Source organism: Hypanus sabinus, chromosome X2 (genome assembly GCF_030144855.1).
Source record: "Hypanus sabinus isolate sHypSab1 chromosome X2, sHypSab1.hap1, whole genome shotgun sequence".
NCBI lineage: Eukaryota > Metazoa > Chordata > Chondrichthyes > Myliobatiformes > Dasyatidae > Hypanus > Hypanus sabinus.
This window is the reverse complement of record NC_082739.1, coordinates 13,542,703-13,560,786: the sequence shown is the minus strand read 5'-3', so window position 1 is coordinate 13,560,786 and position 18,084 is coordinate 13,542,703. Positions and strand designations below refer to the sequence as shown.

Below are 18,084 nucleotides of genomic sequence, written 5' to 3'. Positions count from 1 at the left end.
CATCCCCACTGGTCTCCCTCCTGGTACTTACTCTTACAAGCAAAGCAAGTGCCACACCTGCCCCTACACCTCCTCCCTCACTACCACTCAGGGGCCCAAACAATCCTTCCAGGTGAGGCAACACTTCACCAGCGAGTCTTTTGGGGTCATATACTGTGTCTGCTCCTAGTGTGGCCTCCTATATATCAGTGAGACCCAATGTAGATTGAGAAACTGCTTCACTGAGCATCTACACTCCATCCACCAGAAAAAGCAGGATCTCCCCATACCCACACATTTCAATTCTACTTCCCATTCTGACATGTCAATCCATGGCCTCCTCTACTGCTGCGATGAGGCCACACTCAGGTTGGAGGAGCAGCACCTTATATTCTGTCTGGGTAACCTCCAACCTGATGGCATGATCATCAATTTCTCAAACTTTCGGTAATGCCCCCCACCCCTCCATTCCTATTTCCCTCTTTTCACCTTGTCTCCTTACCTTCCCATCACCTCCCTCTGGTGGTGCTCCTCCTCCTTCCCTTTCTTCCATGGCCTTCTGTCCTCTCCTATCAGATTCCCCTTTCTCCTATCCTTTCTCCTTTGTCAATCAACTTCCCAGCTCTTTACTTCACCCCCTCCCCTCAACTTATTTTTCTGACTTCCTCTTTCTTTCCAGTCCTGATGAAGGGTCTCAGCCTGAAACATCGATAGTTTACTCCTTTTCATAGATGCTGCCTGACCTGCTGAATTCCTCCAGCATTGTGTGTGTTGCTTCAGAGATTGTCTGCCTGGCGTCAATGGTCACATAACCAAGATGCGATATGCACCTGCTGCTTATATGACCATCTACCACCTGCTCCATGGCTTCACTTGAAGCAGACCAGGGGACTAAGGAGGTGCTGCACCTTGCTCAAGAGTGACCTGCAGGCTAGTGGAGGGAAAAAGTGCCTTGCACCTTCTTTGGTAGAGACGTAGCTCCACCCCACCCTCACTCGCCACTCTGCCACCCAATCTGAGGCAGTGCTAAAATAATGATGAAGTGTCAATAAGGTATTATGTGGTCAGCAACAATGAATATAGAATTGAGTCAGGTTTTACAAACATTTATTAAACTCTGCTCAACAAAAGTGAAAAGTAAACAAACGACTAACCTAACTGGAAGTTAACTGCTATACGGCAATTTAACAAACAGCCAAACTCTGGAATAGTTCTTAAAGTGGTAAATTCAAAAGTCCAAGTGATTTATACAGTCAGTAAGGTGAGACTTCCCTGAAAACTGATTTCTTTGAACACGTGACAACCGCTGATCCCCGCCGAGATATGCCTTGTCCCAAAGGATTCACGATGAAGGAAATAAAACAACTTAAAGGAACTGACCTTTTTTTGCTGGAGGGTGAACACTGCACAAACCTTCCTGATCTTGGAGGGATTCTCTCAGATGCAGGCCACTATTTGTGAATGAAGATTCAATAAGGTCGATCCTTAACAAAACCGCCGAGCTGCACCAACTTTACTCAATCCTTCAGGTTCCTATACTTTGGTAAAGTCTTCACTCTCCAACTAGACTGTAAAGGTAAATCAAAGATGCAACAAACCAGAACCAGCAGTAATTGGTGAAACTGCTGGCACAACAATTTTTGCTCCTTTCTGGGCACTTTCAAAAAAGATGATTGGATCAGAAGTCTGAATTCAAAGAGAGTATTGCTTTTAAAGCTGGCTCTAAACTGAAGAATGAATTTCCCTAAACAAAAAGCAATAATAACCAAATGAGCTTGGGCCTCTCCAAATTGAGGAGATGGACGGGTAGAAGATTTCAGCTGTGATTCTCTCAAAAGTGGGGTCACATCAAATACATCAGCCTTTTTAGGCTTCACCTGATGTATCAAAGAGGTAATTGGGCAGGAAAGATCCTATACTGTTAAGATATTTGCCTAACTTTCACAGCTGCATTAACCCTCAGTTCAACCCTGTCTTCACAGGCAGAGTTCATACTTTCTCCCTGCATTTATGTGGGTTCCCTCTAGTTTTATCCCCCAGTCCAGAGGCATGTGGGTTGGTAAGTTATTGACCATTGTAAATTGGTCAGAATGGAGGAGGTGGGTTGAAAAGCTTATTTAAGTGGTAATAAATTTGATGTTTTAGAAATGGAGGAATTTATCATCTTATGATTTGTCCATGGATTTTGATCTCTATGAGGTGCTTTGGAAAATATTGCTATGTTGAAGATGCTCCATAAATGCAAACTATTATTTGGCTTACAAGCTGACTCTGTTCTTCCCTGCACAGGCCAGACAGTGTGTCGCAGGGGAGTTGAGCGCCCTTGTTACAAAATCGCCTACTTCAAAGATGTGTCACGCAGGTTGGGGTTCAAGGAGGCACACAGTGCATGTCAGAGCGATGGCGGGGAGCTACTTAGCATTGAGACAGAAAATGAGCAGCGGCTCATTGAGAAGCTGATCCAGGGCTTGTCAGCAGGTGATGGAGATTTCTGGATTGGACTCTGGCGGAGTGCCAGTGGGAACGAGAGTTCGGCAGACTGTCCAAGCCTGTACCAGTGGCTGGATGGGAGTAACGCAAAGTTTAGGTAGGCTCCACTGATCTCATTCACTGTCACATCATACTCAATCAGCATGCCACACTCTTCTTCATTCATGCCACTGACAATGCCAGCATTTATTTCTCATCCTCAGTTACCCTGAGAAATTAGTGTTGGAGCTTAAACTGAGTGGCTCTTGACTGTGTTACGTACCCCATAACTGGGTGTCTGACCAACAGAGAAAGAAAAATCCATTGGAGTCTGGTGGTACCAAACTAAAGGTGTTTATTAGTAAACTACACAATACAATATCAAAAATGCAAATATACATATAAAACTAGTTAGCAGTAATAAACCTAAAACTGTAGGTATAGTAATAATCAATAATAAACAAGCTCTATCAATGTCTAGGGGTAAATGAATTGTCATAGGAAGGTATAGAGTTCAGTTCATAAATGCTGAGGTGGTTATGGTTGTTGTGTTGAAATCGTTGGAGAGAGAGAGAGAGCGAGCGAGATGTAACAGCAACAGTTGCGGCAGGCAAACCTTTTGTGGCTTTCTTAATCCGTCATATCATTGTGGCCATTTAGTTATGACCCCTCTGGTCTTCAGCTAGACCAGGGGTCAGCAACCTTTACCACTGAAAGAGCCACTTGGACCCGTTTCCCACAGAAAAGAAAACACTGGGAGCCGCAAAACCTGTTTGACATTTAAAATGAAATAACACTGCATACAACATTTTGTTTTGCCTTTATGCTATGTATAAACAAACTACAATGTGTTGCATTTATGAAATTGATGAACTCCTGCAGAGAAAACGAAATTACATTTCTGCATGCAACAAAAACATTTTGAACTCCAAAAAAAAGAGGTTGGGTTGAAGGTTACTTTTAAGTAAAATACTCAATGTCTATTTGAGTTCTTGTATTTATGAAAAACGCCAAAACTATAAAGTGCAAGGGCTATGACAAGGTAGATTGTAAGATCAAGAGTTTCTCTTTATTGTTCAAGAGGTCCACTTAAGAGTCTTATAACAGTTGCATAGAAGCTGGTGGTGTATATTTTCAAGCTTTTGCAGCTTCCACATGATAAAAGAGGAAGAAGAGAGAATGTCTAGGTTGGGGAGGGTCTTTGATTATATTGACTATTTTCCCGAGGCAGCAGGAAGTGTAGACAGAATCCATGGAAGGGAGGCTAGTTCTCCTGATGGAGTGAGCAATGTCCACAATGCTGCAATTCCTTGCAGTCTGGAGTTCTCATTTGAAAATTAGATTTCAATTGTCATAAGTTGACATTTGTTTCTTTTAGAAACTGGTATGTGGATGAACCATCATGTGGCAATGAGGTGTGTGTCGTAATGTATCACCAGCCCTCTGCCTCCTCAGGCATGGGAGGACCATACTTGTATCAATGGAATGACGATCGATGCAACATGAAAAACAACTTCATCTGCAAGTACGCACCAGGTAATCTTGCATGATTATAGACATGTTCATACAGGAACTCAGCAACCTCAGCTGCATCCATTATTTGTCATCTATATCAATAATCTGGATAATATGGCACATTGGATCAGCAAACTTGTGGATGACACCAAGATTAGGGGCATACTGAACAGCAAGGAAGACTTTCAAAGCTTACAGCAGGATCTGGACCAGCTGGAAAAATGGGCTGAAAAATGGCAGATGAAATTTAATGCAGACTAGTGTGACGTTTTACACTTTGGGAGGACAAACCAGGGTAGGACTTGCATGATGAGCGGTAGGGCACTGACGAGCACAGTAGAACAAAGAGATTGAGGAATACAGATCCATAATTTCTTGAAAGTGGTATCACAGGTAGAAAAGGTCATAAAGAGAGCTTTTGGCACATTAGTCTTCATAAATCAATGTGTTAAGTACAGGAATTGGGATGTTATATTGAAGTTCTATAAGAACTTGATGACACCAAATTTGGAGTACTTATTGCAGATCTGGTTACCTACCTGTAGGAAAAATTTTGATAAGATTGAAAGAGTGGAGGGAAAAAAAATACAAGGATGCTGCTAGGACTTGGGGACCTGAGTTATAGGAAAAAGCTGAATCAGTTAGGACTTTATTCCCTGAAACATATGAGAATGAAGAGAGATTTGATGGAGGTGTACAAAATTATGAGGGGTATAGATAGGGTTAATGCAAACTGGCATTTTCCACTGAGGTTGGGTGAAACTGGAACTAGAGGTCATTGGTTAAGGGAGAGCTATGAAATATTTAAGGGGAAACTGAGGAGGAACTTCCTCCTTCAGAGGGTGATGCAAATATGAAAAGAGTTACCAGAGGAAATAGTGGGTGTGGGTTTGATTAGAACATTTAAGAGAAGTTTAGATAAGAATGTGGAGGGGGAGGGGTATGAAGGTCTGTGGTCCAGGTCAATGGGACTAGGCTGATTAACAGTTTGATGTGGATTGGATGGGCCAAAGGGCCCGTTTCCATGTAGTAGTGCTCTAAGATTCCATGACTTCAACAGTTCCTGAACTCAGCTCTGCCTATGTGAGCAACCAGTATGGTGCTGGTGATAGAATCAGAAATTCTACTCTCACTCAGGGATGACCAGGTTTAACACCAGAGCTGGCTCTGTTCTCGAGGGAGACTATTCTGCCTTAGACGGTGGTGGAGGCTGAAATTCTCACAACACTTAACACAGCAGTTGTACCATACATTGATTAAACTACACTTAGAAAACTATGTACACTCCTGGTCATCACATTACAGGGAAGATAGAGAGTGCAAAAAAGGTTCACCAATATGTCGCCAGGAATGGAAGTCTATTCCAGATTTGAACCATCCATTTGATGAAAATGTTCCTCTTCAGATCTCTTTTAAATCTATTATCAGTTCCCATAAACCTATGATACAAGAGATTCTGCAGATTACTCCTCCCTAAATGCACAGTAGTGGTGAGGCAAGTTATAGGGGTCTAGAGAAGGTGATTGACTGAGGTGTGGTTGGGGTAAGGAGTGGCTGGTAGAGGTTAAGGTCTCAGCTTGGTGGTATAGAAATGAAAGGGCAAGGTCGGGAAGGGTAGTAGTCAAGTCTGGGAGTGTAACAGAACTTGGAGGAAAAGGATTAAGGAAGATTCAGCTCTTTGGGAGAGACCAAACTGAGGATGAGAAGGTCTAGGAAGGTCTCACAGTAGCAGCTATACTGGGGCTTAGAGGATTGGGGTTAGATTTAGTCAGGCAGGGGATATCTAGGTGAAGGTGTACTCCGAGGGAAGGCAACCTTAAATAGGAAGAGATTTTTAGCTGTTGTCCTGACCTCATACGTAATTTGTATGATGAGTTGTGAGCATCACTGAACAGGCCAGCATTTATTACTCATCCCTATTTGCACAGTATTGGTGAGCCGCCTTCTTCACCCACTGCATTCCTGGTGAAGTTACTCCTACAGTTTTCTAACTGTTCCAGAGTGGTGATAAACTGGTGTTGTATGTGAGTGTTATTTTCAAAATCAGTATTCCTTTGGTAGCCACCTTGATGAATGAGTGTATGGTGGGGGATGCGTAGTTGACAGGTGCTGTTGGAATAGCTACAACCTACTTCCCATCCCCAGACAAGCAATTTTGGCTGATAACAACCTGCAAAGGTACATAAATACTATTGATAACCCATGGGTGAAACTGACTCTTAAAATATGGAAAACTACTGTAAAATATAATCTAGAGGGAGATATTGTAATTCTTAAATGGTGTGCATATGACTCAGATTTTATGCCAAATAAATTGGTTGCTAGATTTAAGGACTGGACAGCTAAAGGAGTAACCGTTCTTTGCAACATAATGAAAGAAGGAACACTGTTCAGTTTTGAAATGCTTAAAGAGAAACACTTATAAGAACAACAAGATTTTTATCAGTATTTACAGATGTGGCAATGTTAATAGGATGCTTAAAAATGTAACCAAGTCAAGTACATGCTTGATAGAGCCATTTAGAAAAGCATATAGTTCAGATAATGGTAGTAGAATCATTTCAAGCATGCATAAGGGGTCTGTCAAATCTTAAAACACATTCGACTTCATACGTTAAAACAAAATGGGAGAAGGAGGGATAATTATATCTGAGAAAGAATGGACAATAATATGGAGCTATCAATGGAAGTGTACCAGTTCACAGAAATGGAAGGTGTTTGGATGGAAAAACTTGATAAGATATTTTATTACACCCTCTCAGAAATCCCATTATGATAGTAACCTCTGTTTACTGGAGAAATTGTGGAAATCAAAATGCAAATCATCATCATATTTTTTGGGACTGTCCTGTTATCAAAGACTATTGGAGGGGGAATACACAATGCCCTACAAGACATCTTTAAATGTGAAATACCCTTAGAGTGTAAGACTATATATTTTGGGTATCTACCTCAAGAATGGTTTTGAAAAGAGATAAATGAATATACTGTGGTGGCTGGTAAAAAGACTCTTACTAGGAAATGGTCATCACAGGAGAGCCCAATTTTAAATGCATGCATGGAAATTACAATGGACATTTACAAAATAAAGATAACAGCATCTGTTAATCATAAGCTGGAGCAATTTGATTCATACTGGAAAAATGGTTTAACTACAAAATGCCTCATAGGCCTGATTTTATTCTCACAAATGAATCTGTTGTTAAAAAAAGATCACTCCCTACTTGTACATAGTTCTTTCCTTTTGCTTGTTTTTTTCTTTCCATTTTTTTCTATAAGTGTATACCCCAGATAAATACTATGTGGAGATTTGTGACATACGATTATATGCTATATGTACAATGTCTGAAATACATCTTATGGAAATGTTTGTTTGATGAACTTTAATAGAAAAATTACAAAAAGGAATAGCTACAACCCATAATGGCAGTGTTTATGTGTTTTATTCTTAGTTCGAGTTTCTACAATTCTGAGCCCGACTCTGGTACAATCCCTGGATCCGACCCTCGATCCCACTGAAGGGAATACATCCGATGTGGGTAAGAGTCAAAATATCCACTGTGTGAGGAACAAGGGGATAGCACAGGTAGAACTTTTGTCCTACGAGCATTTGGTGTGAGGGTCATGAATATTTGGATAAAGTTTAGGTAAATCATGCGATTTTTGTAAATATTGAATTCAATTCTTACGCCCAAGAGGCAATGTTAACACAGCTTCTAGGAACAACTGTAAAATCTGACTTAACTCCTCCATCTCCTTTCCACCTTCACAAATCAGTGAGGAGTGGCATGAATGTTACTCCAAGAATGGTGAAAATGCTGAACTCACCTGACATAAGGGACCAGTTAGTGCCTGAAGGGGAGAGCATTAGAAAGTTATTCTGTTGGATCCGATCAGAAAGGACAGGAGTGAACTTGCTTGGTGCTTGGGCATGAGGATGTAAATGGTCTTCTTTATAAATTCCTTGCCAAGGAAGATATGTCCAGTTCCTGGCAGGAAGCCTGCATTATTTCCATTGGGCTTTGAGATTTCCCAGGATCCGGTGATCCAGAACAGAAACAATACAGACGCCAGTAACCTCCATAGTGTGACCCAAAATTTTTGGTCAGTCATGATCCACGATTTTTTTTCAAAATGTCATTATTGAAGAGTTTACCTGACATTAAAAATTGACTAAATTTATAAGATTCTGTAAAGTGCCTGAAAAGGTTACCAAACTGTTCAACTTGGTGAGTTATTGAAATACCAAAGCACACAAGTTGACAGTAAAAATTTTAAATGTTGGAATCACTTATCAAAAAATTCACATCTGTGGCAAAGGAAATAGTTCATATACTTTATCAAGTCAAAAACCCCTTATCACTGTAGGGAATTGTGAAAATATACTCAATACTGAATACAATTTGGTATATCTGTATACCTGCTTGTAGGTGCCAGATAGGGTTGTTTGAGTATCTCAGAAACTGCTGATTTCCTGGGATTTTCACACACAAGTGTCTAGAATTTACAGAGAATGGTGCAAAAAACAAATACTTCAAGTGAACAGCAGTTCTGTGAGCCTTGTTATTGAGAGAGGTCAGAGGAGTCAGAGGCCAGACTGGTTCAAGCTGACAGGAAGGCAACAGGAACTCAAATAACCACACGTTACACCAAGTGGTGTGCACAACAAACACGTCAAACCTTGCACTGGATGGGCTACAGCAGCAGGCCATGAACAGCACAGTCTGTGGAGAGAGAAAATCTGAATTATAAGCCTAAGAAGGACAAGGTTACAGCAGAACTGGGCAATCTTAATAAAAGCAGAGGAAACAAGTTACCTGAAATCATTGAATTTGATGTTGAGGTGAAGAGGCTGCTATGTGCCAGATGGAAGACAAGGTGCTGTTCCTTGAGAGTTGGGTGGGTCTTGGTGGAAAAATGTAGGAGGCTATGGATGGAAAGATCAGATTGGGATGGCACTGGAAAATTGGGGTCAGCCTTGTCAACTGAATAATGTTCCATAAACAATTCACCCGATCTACATTTGGTTTCTCCATTGCAAAGATGACCAAATACAGTAAACTGGTTTGGATGAGGTGTCCATTTCAACTGGAAGGACATCAAATGTTGGGAAGGGGCAGAGTAATAGAGCAAGTGTTGTATCTCCTACATTTACATGGGAAAGTGCTATGTGTGGTGCAGTGGCTGGGGGAGTTGTAAGAACAAACCAGGGAATCAAAAGGGGAAAAGTTGGCCATCTGTAATATTAACTAACCTTTTTTCCCTGATACCTAACAGATCAGATGGCATCTGTGTTATTTCCAGCATTGCCTTTTCTGGCTTTCAGGCCTCTGCAAAAAGCTCTGACTTACAAGTTAGTTTTTTTTACTCTCTTGTTGACCTCATAACTGAACCAATCAGAAGACTTTGTAAATGGAGCATTGCTGCATCAGTCCTGCCCTCGCCATATCAGAGATACTTTACTTTTTCTCTCCACCCCTCCCCCACCTTCTCTAAACTAATTTGTTTTCTCACATTTTGAGTGCACATTTTTGGTTCTTCAGCCTAAAATGTTAAATCTTTCTACAGATGTTGTTCAACCTCCAGGGAGCTTTCAACATTTTTGGCTTTATTTTGGATTATTAGCACCTGTAGTATTTGAATTGAGTATAAGTAGTAATCAACAAATTAATAAGCTAGGAGATCTTTCCAAATCTTTATATATGAAACAGTGAGAGGAAGGTTTGAGCAACATAGTAAGAATGGTAGTTTATTAATTTCTCAAAGCTCCACTATAAAATGGGGATGCACACACCGTTACCAACTCTTCTGAATGTGCCAGTCAACTATGTACCAGGTTCTTCAAGCAAGAAGTACTGTAGCAGAAAGAAACACTGAACCTCTTTAACCACTAACAAGGAACAATGTCAGAACTTAAATTTCTTTGCATTTTAATTCTTCTAGAAGAAGCAGCAATTCCAGTTACTTCATCGGTTGAGAATGAGAAGGACTCCGCTGTAACTATTGACAAGTCCGAAGGTAACTACAGAAATATCAGGCAGTATGGGATACAAATCATGCACGAAGAGTGTGATATGGTGGCACACCCTGCCTTATTGTATTTTAGAAGTTGAGTACAGATTCAGATTTATTTATCACATATATCAAAATGTACAGTGAAATGCATCATTTGAGTTAACAACCAACATACCCAAGAGTGTGGTGGGGGCAGCCCAAAAGTGTTTGTACACTACCTGCCCGTGCATTACACATGTGGTTAGGGACATATTTCTGCCTCTCGTGTTTATTTCTGACTCCACCCCAATATCAAGTTTTGGTGCACCGATCCCTGATCAGGGAGCCTTTATCAAAAACAAGTCCCAACAATCTGTGGTGGCAGCAACTTGTTGTCCGAGGACACCAGGCATCATCTGACTAGCACTTAAGAAAATATTTTTATTAATAAACTATTTCAACTATGATACTGTGTTGTTGGAAGGCATTCACACTAAAAGGGGTTTAAATTGCTTGCATGACTAAAGGCATTGATTCCTGCCAGGATATAGGCCCATTCCTCTGCTAAAGGGGCTGTCAATGGACACATGAACTCTGTTGAACTTGGAATTTCATTGGAATTTAGGTCTTTTCCTCTTCTAAAGGTGCCGAATCTCATTGGTAGTTACCTCCATCCTCTACAAAGGGTGAGGACTATCACTATGGTAGTGTTTCCATTTTGAATACGTAGAATCTTACTGAGGTATAGGTCCTCTCTTCTAGGGACCAATTTTCACTGGGGTATGGACTTCCCCATCCTCTCCTGAACGTACAGACTTTGCCTGAAAAACTGATCTATCTTTCCCAAGGGTTTGAATCTTACTTGGGCAGAGGTTCCCTATTGTCCTAGAGGTGTCTACTTCAATTCAAGTTTAATTGTCATTCAACCATACACGAGTACCAATGGATACAGCCAAACAAGACAGCGTTACTCCAGAGTCAAGGTGCAAAACACAATACCAACAGACTCACAGCAGAAACCATGCATAGCACATGAAGATATCAGTGAGAAACAGCCACACAAAAAAAAAGACTTGACCTGAACTATGAGAAATCTGCAGTTGACCACAATGTTTTCTGTCTTGTCTTCTGCCGAGCAAACACTGGGAGTCAGCACCAACTCCAGCCTGGATGCTGGAGTTCAGTTCCTACTGACTCATATTGAACGATATTCTTCCTATACCGCACATTTGCCCATGTAGACATCTAAAGAGAAAACTATGGTCACGGTGGGACAATGTCACAACTGATATGAATCCTGTGATAACCCAAACCTGGATTTTTTTTTCAAGGTTAACTGTCACATCTATATTGAAACATACAGTGAAATGTATCATTTACATCAATGACCAACGCAGTCTGAGGGTTTTCTGGGGCAGCCTGTAGGTGTCGCTATGCTTCTGGCACTAACATAGCATGCCCACAATTTACTAACCCTAACCCATACACTTTTGGAATGTGGGAGGAAACCAGAGCACCCTGAGAAAACCCAGGCGGTCAGGGGAAAAAATGTACAAACTCCTTACAGGCAGTAGCAGGAATTGAACCCTTATTGACAACTGCTATGCTACAGGAATCCTGATTTCTTTTTCTTTTTGCTGCATAATGTGCCTCTCCTGAAGCTGGTTCTAGAGGCTTCTACAGCCTGGGATCAGTTAACATAGTAACAATCCAGGACCAATCTTTCGTAAGTGCACTGTTGGTAATATGGAAAGTACTATGCAGTTCAGACTAAAATTTGTAGATGACACCAAAATAGGCAGTATTGTAGACAGTGAAAAAATGTTATCAAAAAGTGACATTGAGATCTTGATCTGCTAGATTGGTGGGCTGAGAAATGGCAAACAGTGTTCAGTTTGTTGCTCATCAGCTCCCTTACCTAGCAGATGAAGTAAGAAGCATTGCATTTTGGGAAGTCAAAACAAGGTAGGATTTTCACAATGAATGGCAGGTCCCCAGGGAATGTTGTCAAACAGAAGAACCCTGAAAGTAGTACCACAGGTTGGTGAAGAACGCATTTTGCACACTGGCCTTCATCAGTCAGCGTATTGAATACAGGAATTAGGATGTTAAAGTTGCAGTTGTATAAGATCTTGGTGAGTCCACATCCAAAGTGTACTATTTTGATCTTCCTGTTATAGGAAAGATGTCATTAAGTTAGAAAATGTTCAAAGAATATTTATGAGAATTTTGCCAGGACTCAAAGCCCTAAGTTTCAGGGAAAGGTTGTGCAGGTTAGGACTTTATTCCTTGGAGTATAGGAGACTGAGGGGTAACCTCAGAAATGTTTAAAATCATGAGGAATTTAGATGGCATGGATGCCATAGTCTTTTTCTGAGGAAGACTGCCAGCTCTGGAGAAATGCAGCTGTGAGAACTGACTGGATAGATTGGGGTTCTGTTTATTGGGCTGGGGAGAGACTAAAAATTATTTTTCAAATGGGTGCGACCTATTTTCCTGAGCAGAGCATTGCAAAACCTGTGGGATAATTGGAAATAGGATCACTGGAAAATGAGAAAACATCTGTCCAGAGAATGGTAACATCTGGAATTTGCTGCCTGAAAGAGTGGTAAAGTTGGAAAAGATCACAATTAAACAGGACACCAATGTATACTGGAAGAGTTGTATTTAGCAGGGCCATGAGTCAAGTACCAGAGGGTAGCTCTTTTTTAACTATAAAAGGGATGATGGGCCAAATGGCCTCCAGCACCCACACAATAACAGTACTAACATTTCTACAGTTCCATTTCAATTTGAAGGATTTCAGATCAGCTGTATCTGGTCTGTCTTCTCACTTTGTTCCATGAAGTTAGATTTACCTTTTTAATTGGAATATCTATTCCCTGCAGGCAATTCTCTCAACATCATCTACATCATCATTCCAACGATCCCTCTTCTCCTCCTGCTGCTCGTTTCTGCTGCAGTCTTCTGCTTCCGCTTCTTTATCAGAAGGTAAGTTGGAAATGACAGGTCAGCCCCACAGCACCAACCACACACTGACACACTGCCCGCCCCACAGTAACAGACCATTCAACCCCAACAGGGAGATCACCCAACTACACTTTGATGCACCCATTCTCCCAGACCCAACAAACCATCCTTACTCATTGTGACAGTTCTCCTCTCACTTGCTGCACAGTAGCAGACATCCCCACACAGTGATTGCCCCTCACAGTGAGAGGCCATTCACCATCCTGAATGCATAATACACCCCTCCCCACTCTCCAACCTCGACAACTAGGGTGCAACGAGAGGGAGAACTGGTCCAAGTTTGTCCCAGTCTTGTTTGCAATTCAACTTGGTGGCTTTTTTTTTGAAGGAAGGAGGAAAGAAGTGCGAATGTGGAGAAAGAGCACAGCTTCTGGATGGAGCCTGTCAGAAACCAGTCACCAAACCTGGAGATTTACAACGTTATCAGAAAGCAGTCAGAAGCTGACCTGGCCGGGACCCGACCTCACATAAGGAACACGTCATTCTGTGCCACTCCAGCTAATCGAGGCTTGCACAGTCTGTCTGGAGAGTATGATAACGTGCAAGGCCACTGCGCTGAGAGCAGCTTTGTGACAAATGATATCTATGAGTCCTGCAATGACGAAGTACCAAGAAGCAAAGAGTCAGGATGGGTAGAGAATGAGATCTATGGCTACTAGGACTCTGCAAGGTGCAGGGATCAAGTTGTCCAGGGACTGTTTCCCCTCCTGAACATGATGCACTCTTGACTGGACAAAATTGTCTATTCCTTTTTTCCCCCCAGTGCAATAAGATAGAGAAAAACCATCTAATGACATCAGTATTATGAGAATGACACTTTACAACTATTGGCAAGCTAGGCTCTGACCAATTAGTACATCAAAGGGACCCCAGGGCGTTTCAGAGATGGAGTTGAGTGTGAGTGAGAGGGATGTGGTTCAAATGTTTTCTAGTCTTATTCATGTCAGCATGTAAACCTTTTCTCCCTAGAATATCATGGAATGTTCTTGCTCTTTTAGCACACTGGAGAGAGCATGCTTCGAATGCATTCCCACACATTGTTTGACACTAGGACACAAACTGCATATTTAAGTCCATATTTAATTAAACAAATGATCAGAGTGCATTGTGGTTCTCCGGGCATTGTATACCTTAATAACTCTTAATAAATGTACAGAACTTCTTCTGTAGCACTTCAGGACTGAACTTCAGCCTGAAAAAGGGCATGATGCTAATTCTTCTGAAATTCAAGTATTTTCCAGAACTTTGATTAAACTTGTAAAGTGGCCTCAAACTTGCAATGCCTATTCCAGTTATAAGTCAGTCTTTACTTTGGCAAATGTATCAGTGACTCCTGCAGCCATGCTTGATTCTCTCCCATATCTTCCAAAGGAGAAAATTTACAAGATCTTGTCCAAGATGATTGCAGTGTCTAATTAAGATATAAAGTGCAGGAGCAGGATGAAGATCAGAAAAGATCAAAGGACCTCTGCACCTTCAGTACTCAACTTTTGAGCATGTTGGATGGATTTTGCTGTGCATGGTTTCCACTTGCTCATGGACTCTTTTTTTCCCAAATTACACTGCCAGTTAGTGTAAGTATTGCCATATCCTGCAAAGGGCTTCTGCGACTTGTATGAGCTAGGTAACCAATACTGACGAAGGGTCTCGGCCTGAAACATTGACAGTGCTTCGCCTTATAGATGCTGCCTGACCTGCTGTGTTCCACCAGCATTGTGTGTAACCAATACCATATCTCCTTAACCAATAACTGCAAGATCAGTAAGAATCAAACTATGCAAGTACAAGAATATTTTATACAAAGTCAAATTAGATATTCTTTTGTGGGATATTGGTGTTCCAAACAAGTGCAGCATCCAATGCTCATCACTTAAACACACACAAAATTCTGGAGGAACTCAGCAGGCCAGGCAGCATCTATGGAAAGAGTACAGTCAACATTTTAGGCCGAGACACTTCCTCAAGATGGAGGCTCTGACTCCTCTTTTTTTCCTCCAGTCCTGAGGAAGGGTCTCGGCCTGAAACATTGACTGTACTCCTTTCCATAGATGCTGCCTGGCCTGCTGAGGTCCTCCAGCATTTTGTGTCTGATGCTTGGGTTTCCAGCATCTGCAGATCTTCTCTTGTGATTGGCTCATCACTTAAACTGTTCTTCATCAGGTAATAATGAACTTTCATCTCTGGACTGATGAATTTCCTTGTAGCTTTCTGCAACTGAATAGCTTGTGAGACAATTTCACAGAGCAGCTAAGAGTCACCCATATTGCCATTGGTCTAGAGTTGGATATAGGCCAGACCAGGTCAGTGGGATCTGAACAAATCTACATCCAAGCCTAGTAATTAACCTATACTAAAAGGGAAAGAAAATACACCAGCCCAAAAAATGTAAAACAAAATAATTTCTATACAAGTCTAAAAAAGTCTTAGCAATAATTAATATCTGAAATGAATAAGACTCCAACATACAGAAGTGAATTTTCAATCCCAAGAAAAATTGCTTTTACATCATTCAAAATTATCTCTAGACCAGAATAGACAGGTTTAGTTTGTATTTATGTCATCACACAATGTGATGTATTTGAACAACATGTTGCCAATGAGATGTAATTTTTGCACAGTTTGTTCTGAAATAATGCACCTCAGTCAGCAAGTTCTGGAATTTTGCATGTAAATGTACACAAGTTTAATTCATGCATGAATATTGGTGCTCACTGTCAACCATATTCTTTATAGAAAAGTCTTTAGAACCTCTATATACATTGTTATTTGTTCCATATACAAAGAGATCTGTCATGTACCTTATAATGTAAACACCTCATTGTTACAAATAGCACAATTCCTGTCATTATCAGACTGTTTTTGCTGTACTCATATAGCCAATGAATTATTTGAAGTGTATATACAGGCAGTTCCAGGGTTCCAAGCAGATTCCACTTTTACAGATGTCTACAAGTTGATTTGGTCTACAATTCAGACAATGCAGAAAAGATACTTGCTATTGGTAACTATACCTCAACAGTATTGTAATGAATTACATCAAAAGCACACAAGTCTAATAAGAAAGAACAATTACTAAAGAAGAGAGGTTCTGCTTTTGGTATTAACAGATGTATGTGCATACTTCAGATGTTAGAGTTTTATTAATATATGGGAACTGTTGGTCAAAGGATTCCAGGATTTAAATCCAATATATGACTTGAAGGGGAACCTACATGTGGTGGAGTTTCATTGTTTGCTGCCCTCGTGCTTCTGGGTGTTGGGTTTGGAATTGCTGTTGCAATAATTTGGACAAGTAACTGCATTCTATTTTATAGATGATACAATTTGCAGCCACTGTACATTGGAAGTGTGCAGAGTAAATGTTTAAAGTTGTGCGATGCTTGTCTTAGATGGTGTCAAGCTTCCTTCAAGTTCCCACTACTCTTATCCAGGCCCATTGGACGTATTAGCCAGCCGGTTGTGTCGTGGCATCTGCACTGGATTGAGGTGACTGGGCCTGTGTTTGAATCTAGCCGGCCGAGTCCTTGCATGTTTTCCATTCTTGCTGGGTTGAGCGTCGAGCCAGCAACTTGGCCTCGTAAAACAAAACAGACAAGATGCTAAAGAAGCGGCAAGGTTGCTGCCCAATGCACCACAAGATGTGGAAAGGAACAACAATTGAGGGTATATTTTAGACTCCTCACCCGAGCCTTGAAAATGGTGGAAAGGTCTTGAAGCATCAGGAGGCAAGTCACTTTCTTGCTATCACACAGAATGAATCAAAATAACACGAAACTAGCCTCTTGTGATGGTAACCTCAAGAGGAAACTAAAATGGGTTACTTAATCAGCTTTTTCTGCTGAACATGCTTGTGACCATTTCTGCCTTTTGTTTAGCACTCATCCACTGGGCAGCCCCATCACTAAAGATGGGGATATTTGCAGAGACTGTTCTTCCATTAGTTGCTTAATAGTCCATCACCATTCACAACTAGTTTTTGCTGGGACTACTGAGCTTTGACCTCATCCAGCAGCTGTGAAATCATTTACCCATTGCCACAGCTAATGTTTTTGCTGTTTAGCATGTATGTAATCCATCTCTTCTTTAGGGTGTGCCTTGTGCTGGGCTTGACATGCCCTCCTGTACTCATTGAATCAGGATTGATCCATTGGCTTGACAGTAGTGGTAGAGATATACTGAGCTGTGATTTGCAGATTGTGGTCATATACACATCATCTGCTGCTGGTTCACAGAATTTCAATGATGTCCAGGTTTCAATTCTGAGACAGTTTGCATTTGTTAGTGGAGTGAATTATTGAATAACTTTGTTTCTCTTACTGTTTCTACATTTTCAATCCTATCCTAATGAGAAGTACAATCTGTATTTAAGTGTTGGAATGGACAGAGTGTGTGGCTTGGTGTTGGGGTGATGAGGCAAGTTTGTTGCTACAACAAAGCCGACCAAATCCTGAAATTCATAGTTGAAAAGCAAAGTCCGCAGTAGACGGTGAACATTGCACTCCACTTCCAAAATTCAGATCCATGGAAGCATTGTACAATGTGCTATATTGTGTACTTAGGCAAGGGAGCCATGATAGCTTAGCGCTTTTACAGTTTGGAGTTCAATTCCAACATATCTGCATGTACATTCTTCCTGTGCGTTTCCCCAGGTGCTCCAGTTTCCTCCCACTGTCCAAAGACACACTGGTTGGTAGTCAATTAGTCATTATAATTTGTCCCATGATTGGACTAGGGTTAAATCAGGGGTTGCTGGGTGGTGCAGCTCAAAGGACCTGTTCTGTGCTGTATCTCTAAATTTAAAAAAAGACAAAGTATAAAACTTTCCAAAGGAGAGACTCCACTGAGTTGTAGTGTTGTCACTGTATTCCACTGTGGGTCACTCTGTACTCCTTGGTCCTGTCCAGCCAAAGGAACCAACCCTGATGGAGTGTAGAGAGTTAGTACCAAATACATATAAAAATGAAGTGACAGACTGGTGAAGTTACACTGCAGACCTGCCAGATTCAGCTGTAAATGGGGAAGGATTATTACAAAGCTAATAGGACAGGACTCAATGAACTTGGCCACCTTCAACAATGGCAGAGTGCTGTACTTGGG

The 18,084-nt window shown here is 41.2% G+C and overlaps 1 protein-coding gene across 1 annotated transcript in view; it reads left to right on the top strand.

Annotated features, from left to right (window-relative positions):
* Positions 1–14,059, top strand: part of LOC132385165 (layilin-like) — a 35,339-nt gene extending 21,280 nt beyond the window's left edge. The window contains exons 2-7 of the mRNA XM_059956997.1: positions 2,269–2,566; positions 3,827–3,984; positions 7,416–7,502; positions 9,907–9,981; positions 12,846–12,948; positions 13,316–14,059. Of these exons, the coding sequence (XP_059812980.1) occupies positions 2,269–2,566; positions 3,827–3,984; positions 7,416–7,502; positions 9,907–9,981; positions 12,846–12,948; positions 13,316–13,646 (1,052 nt within the window). The 3' untranslated portion in view covers positions 13,647–14,059. The remainder of the gene's footprint in view (positions 1–2,268; positions 2,567–3,826; positions 3,985–7,415; positions 7,503–9,906; positions 9,982–12,845; positions 12,949–13,315) is intronic.
* The last annotated feature ends 4,025 nt before the right edge of the window (positions 14,060–18,084 follow it).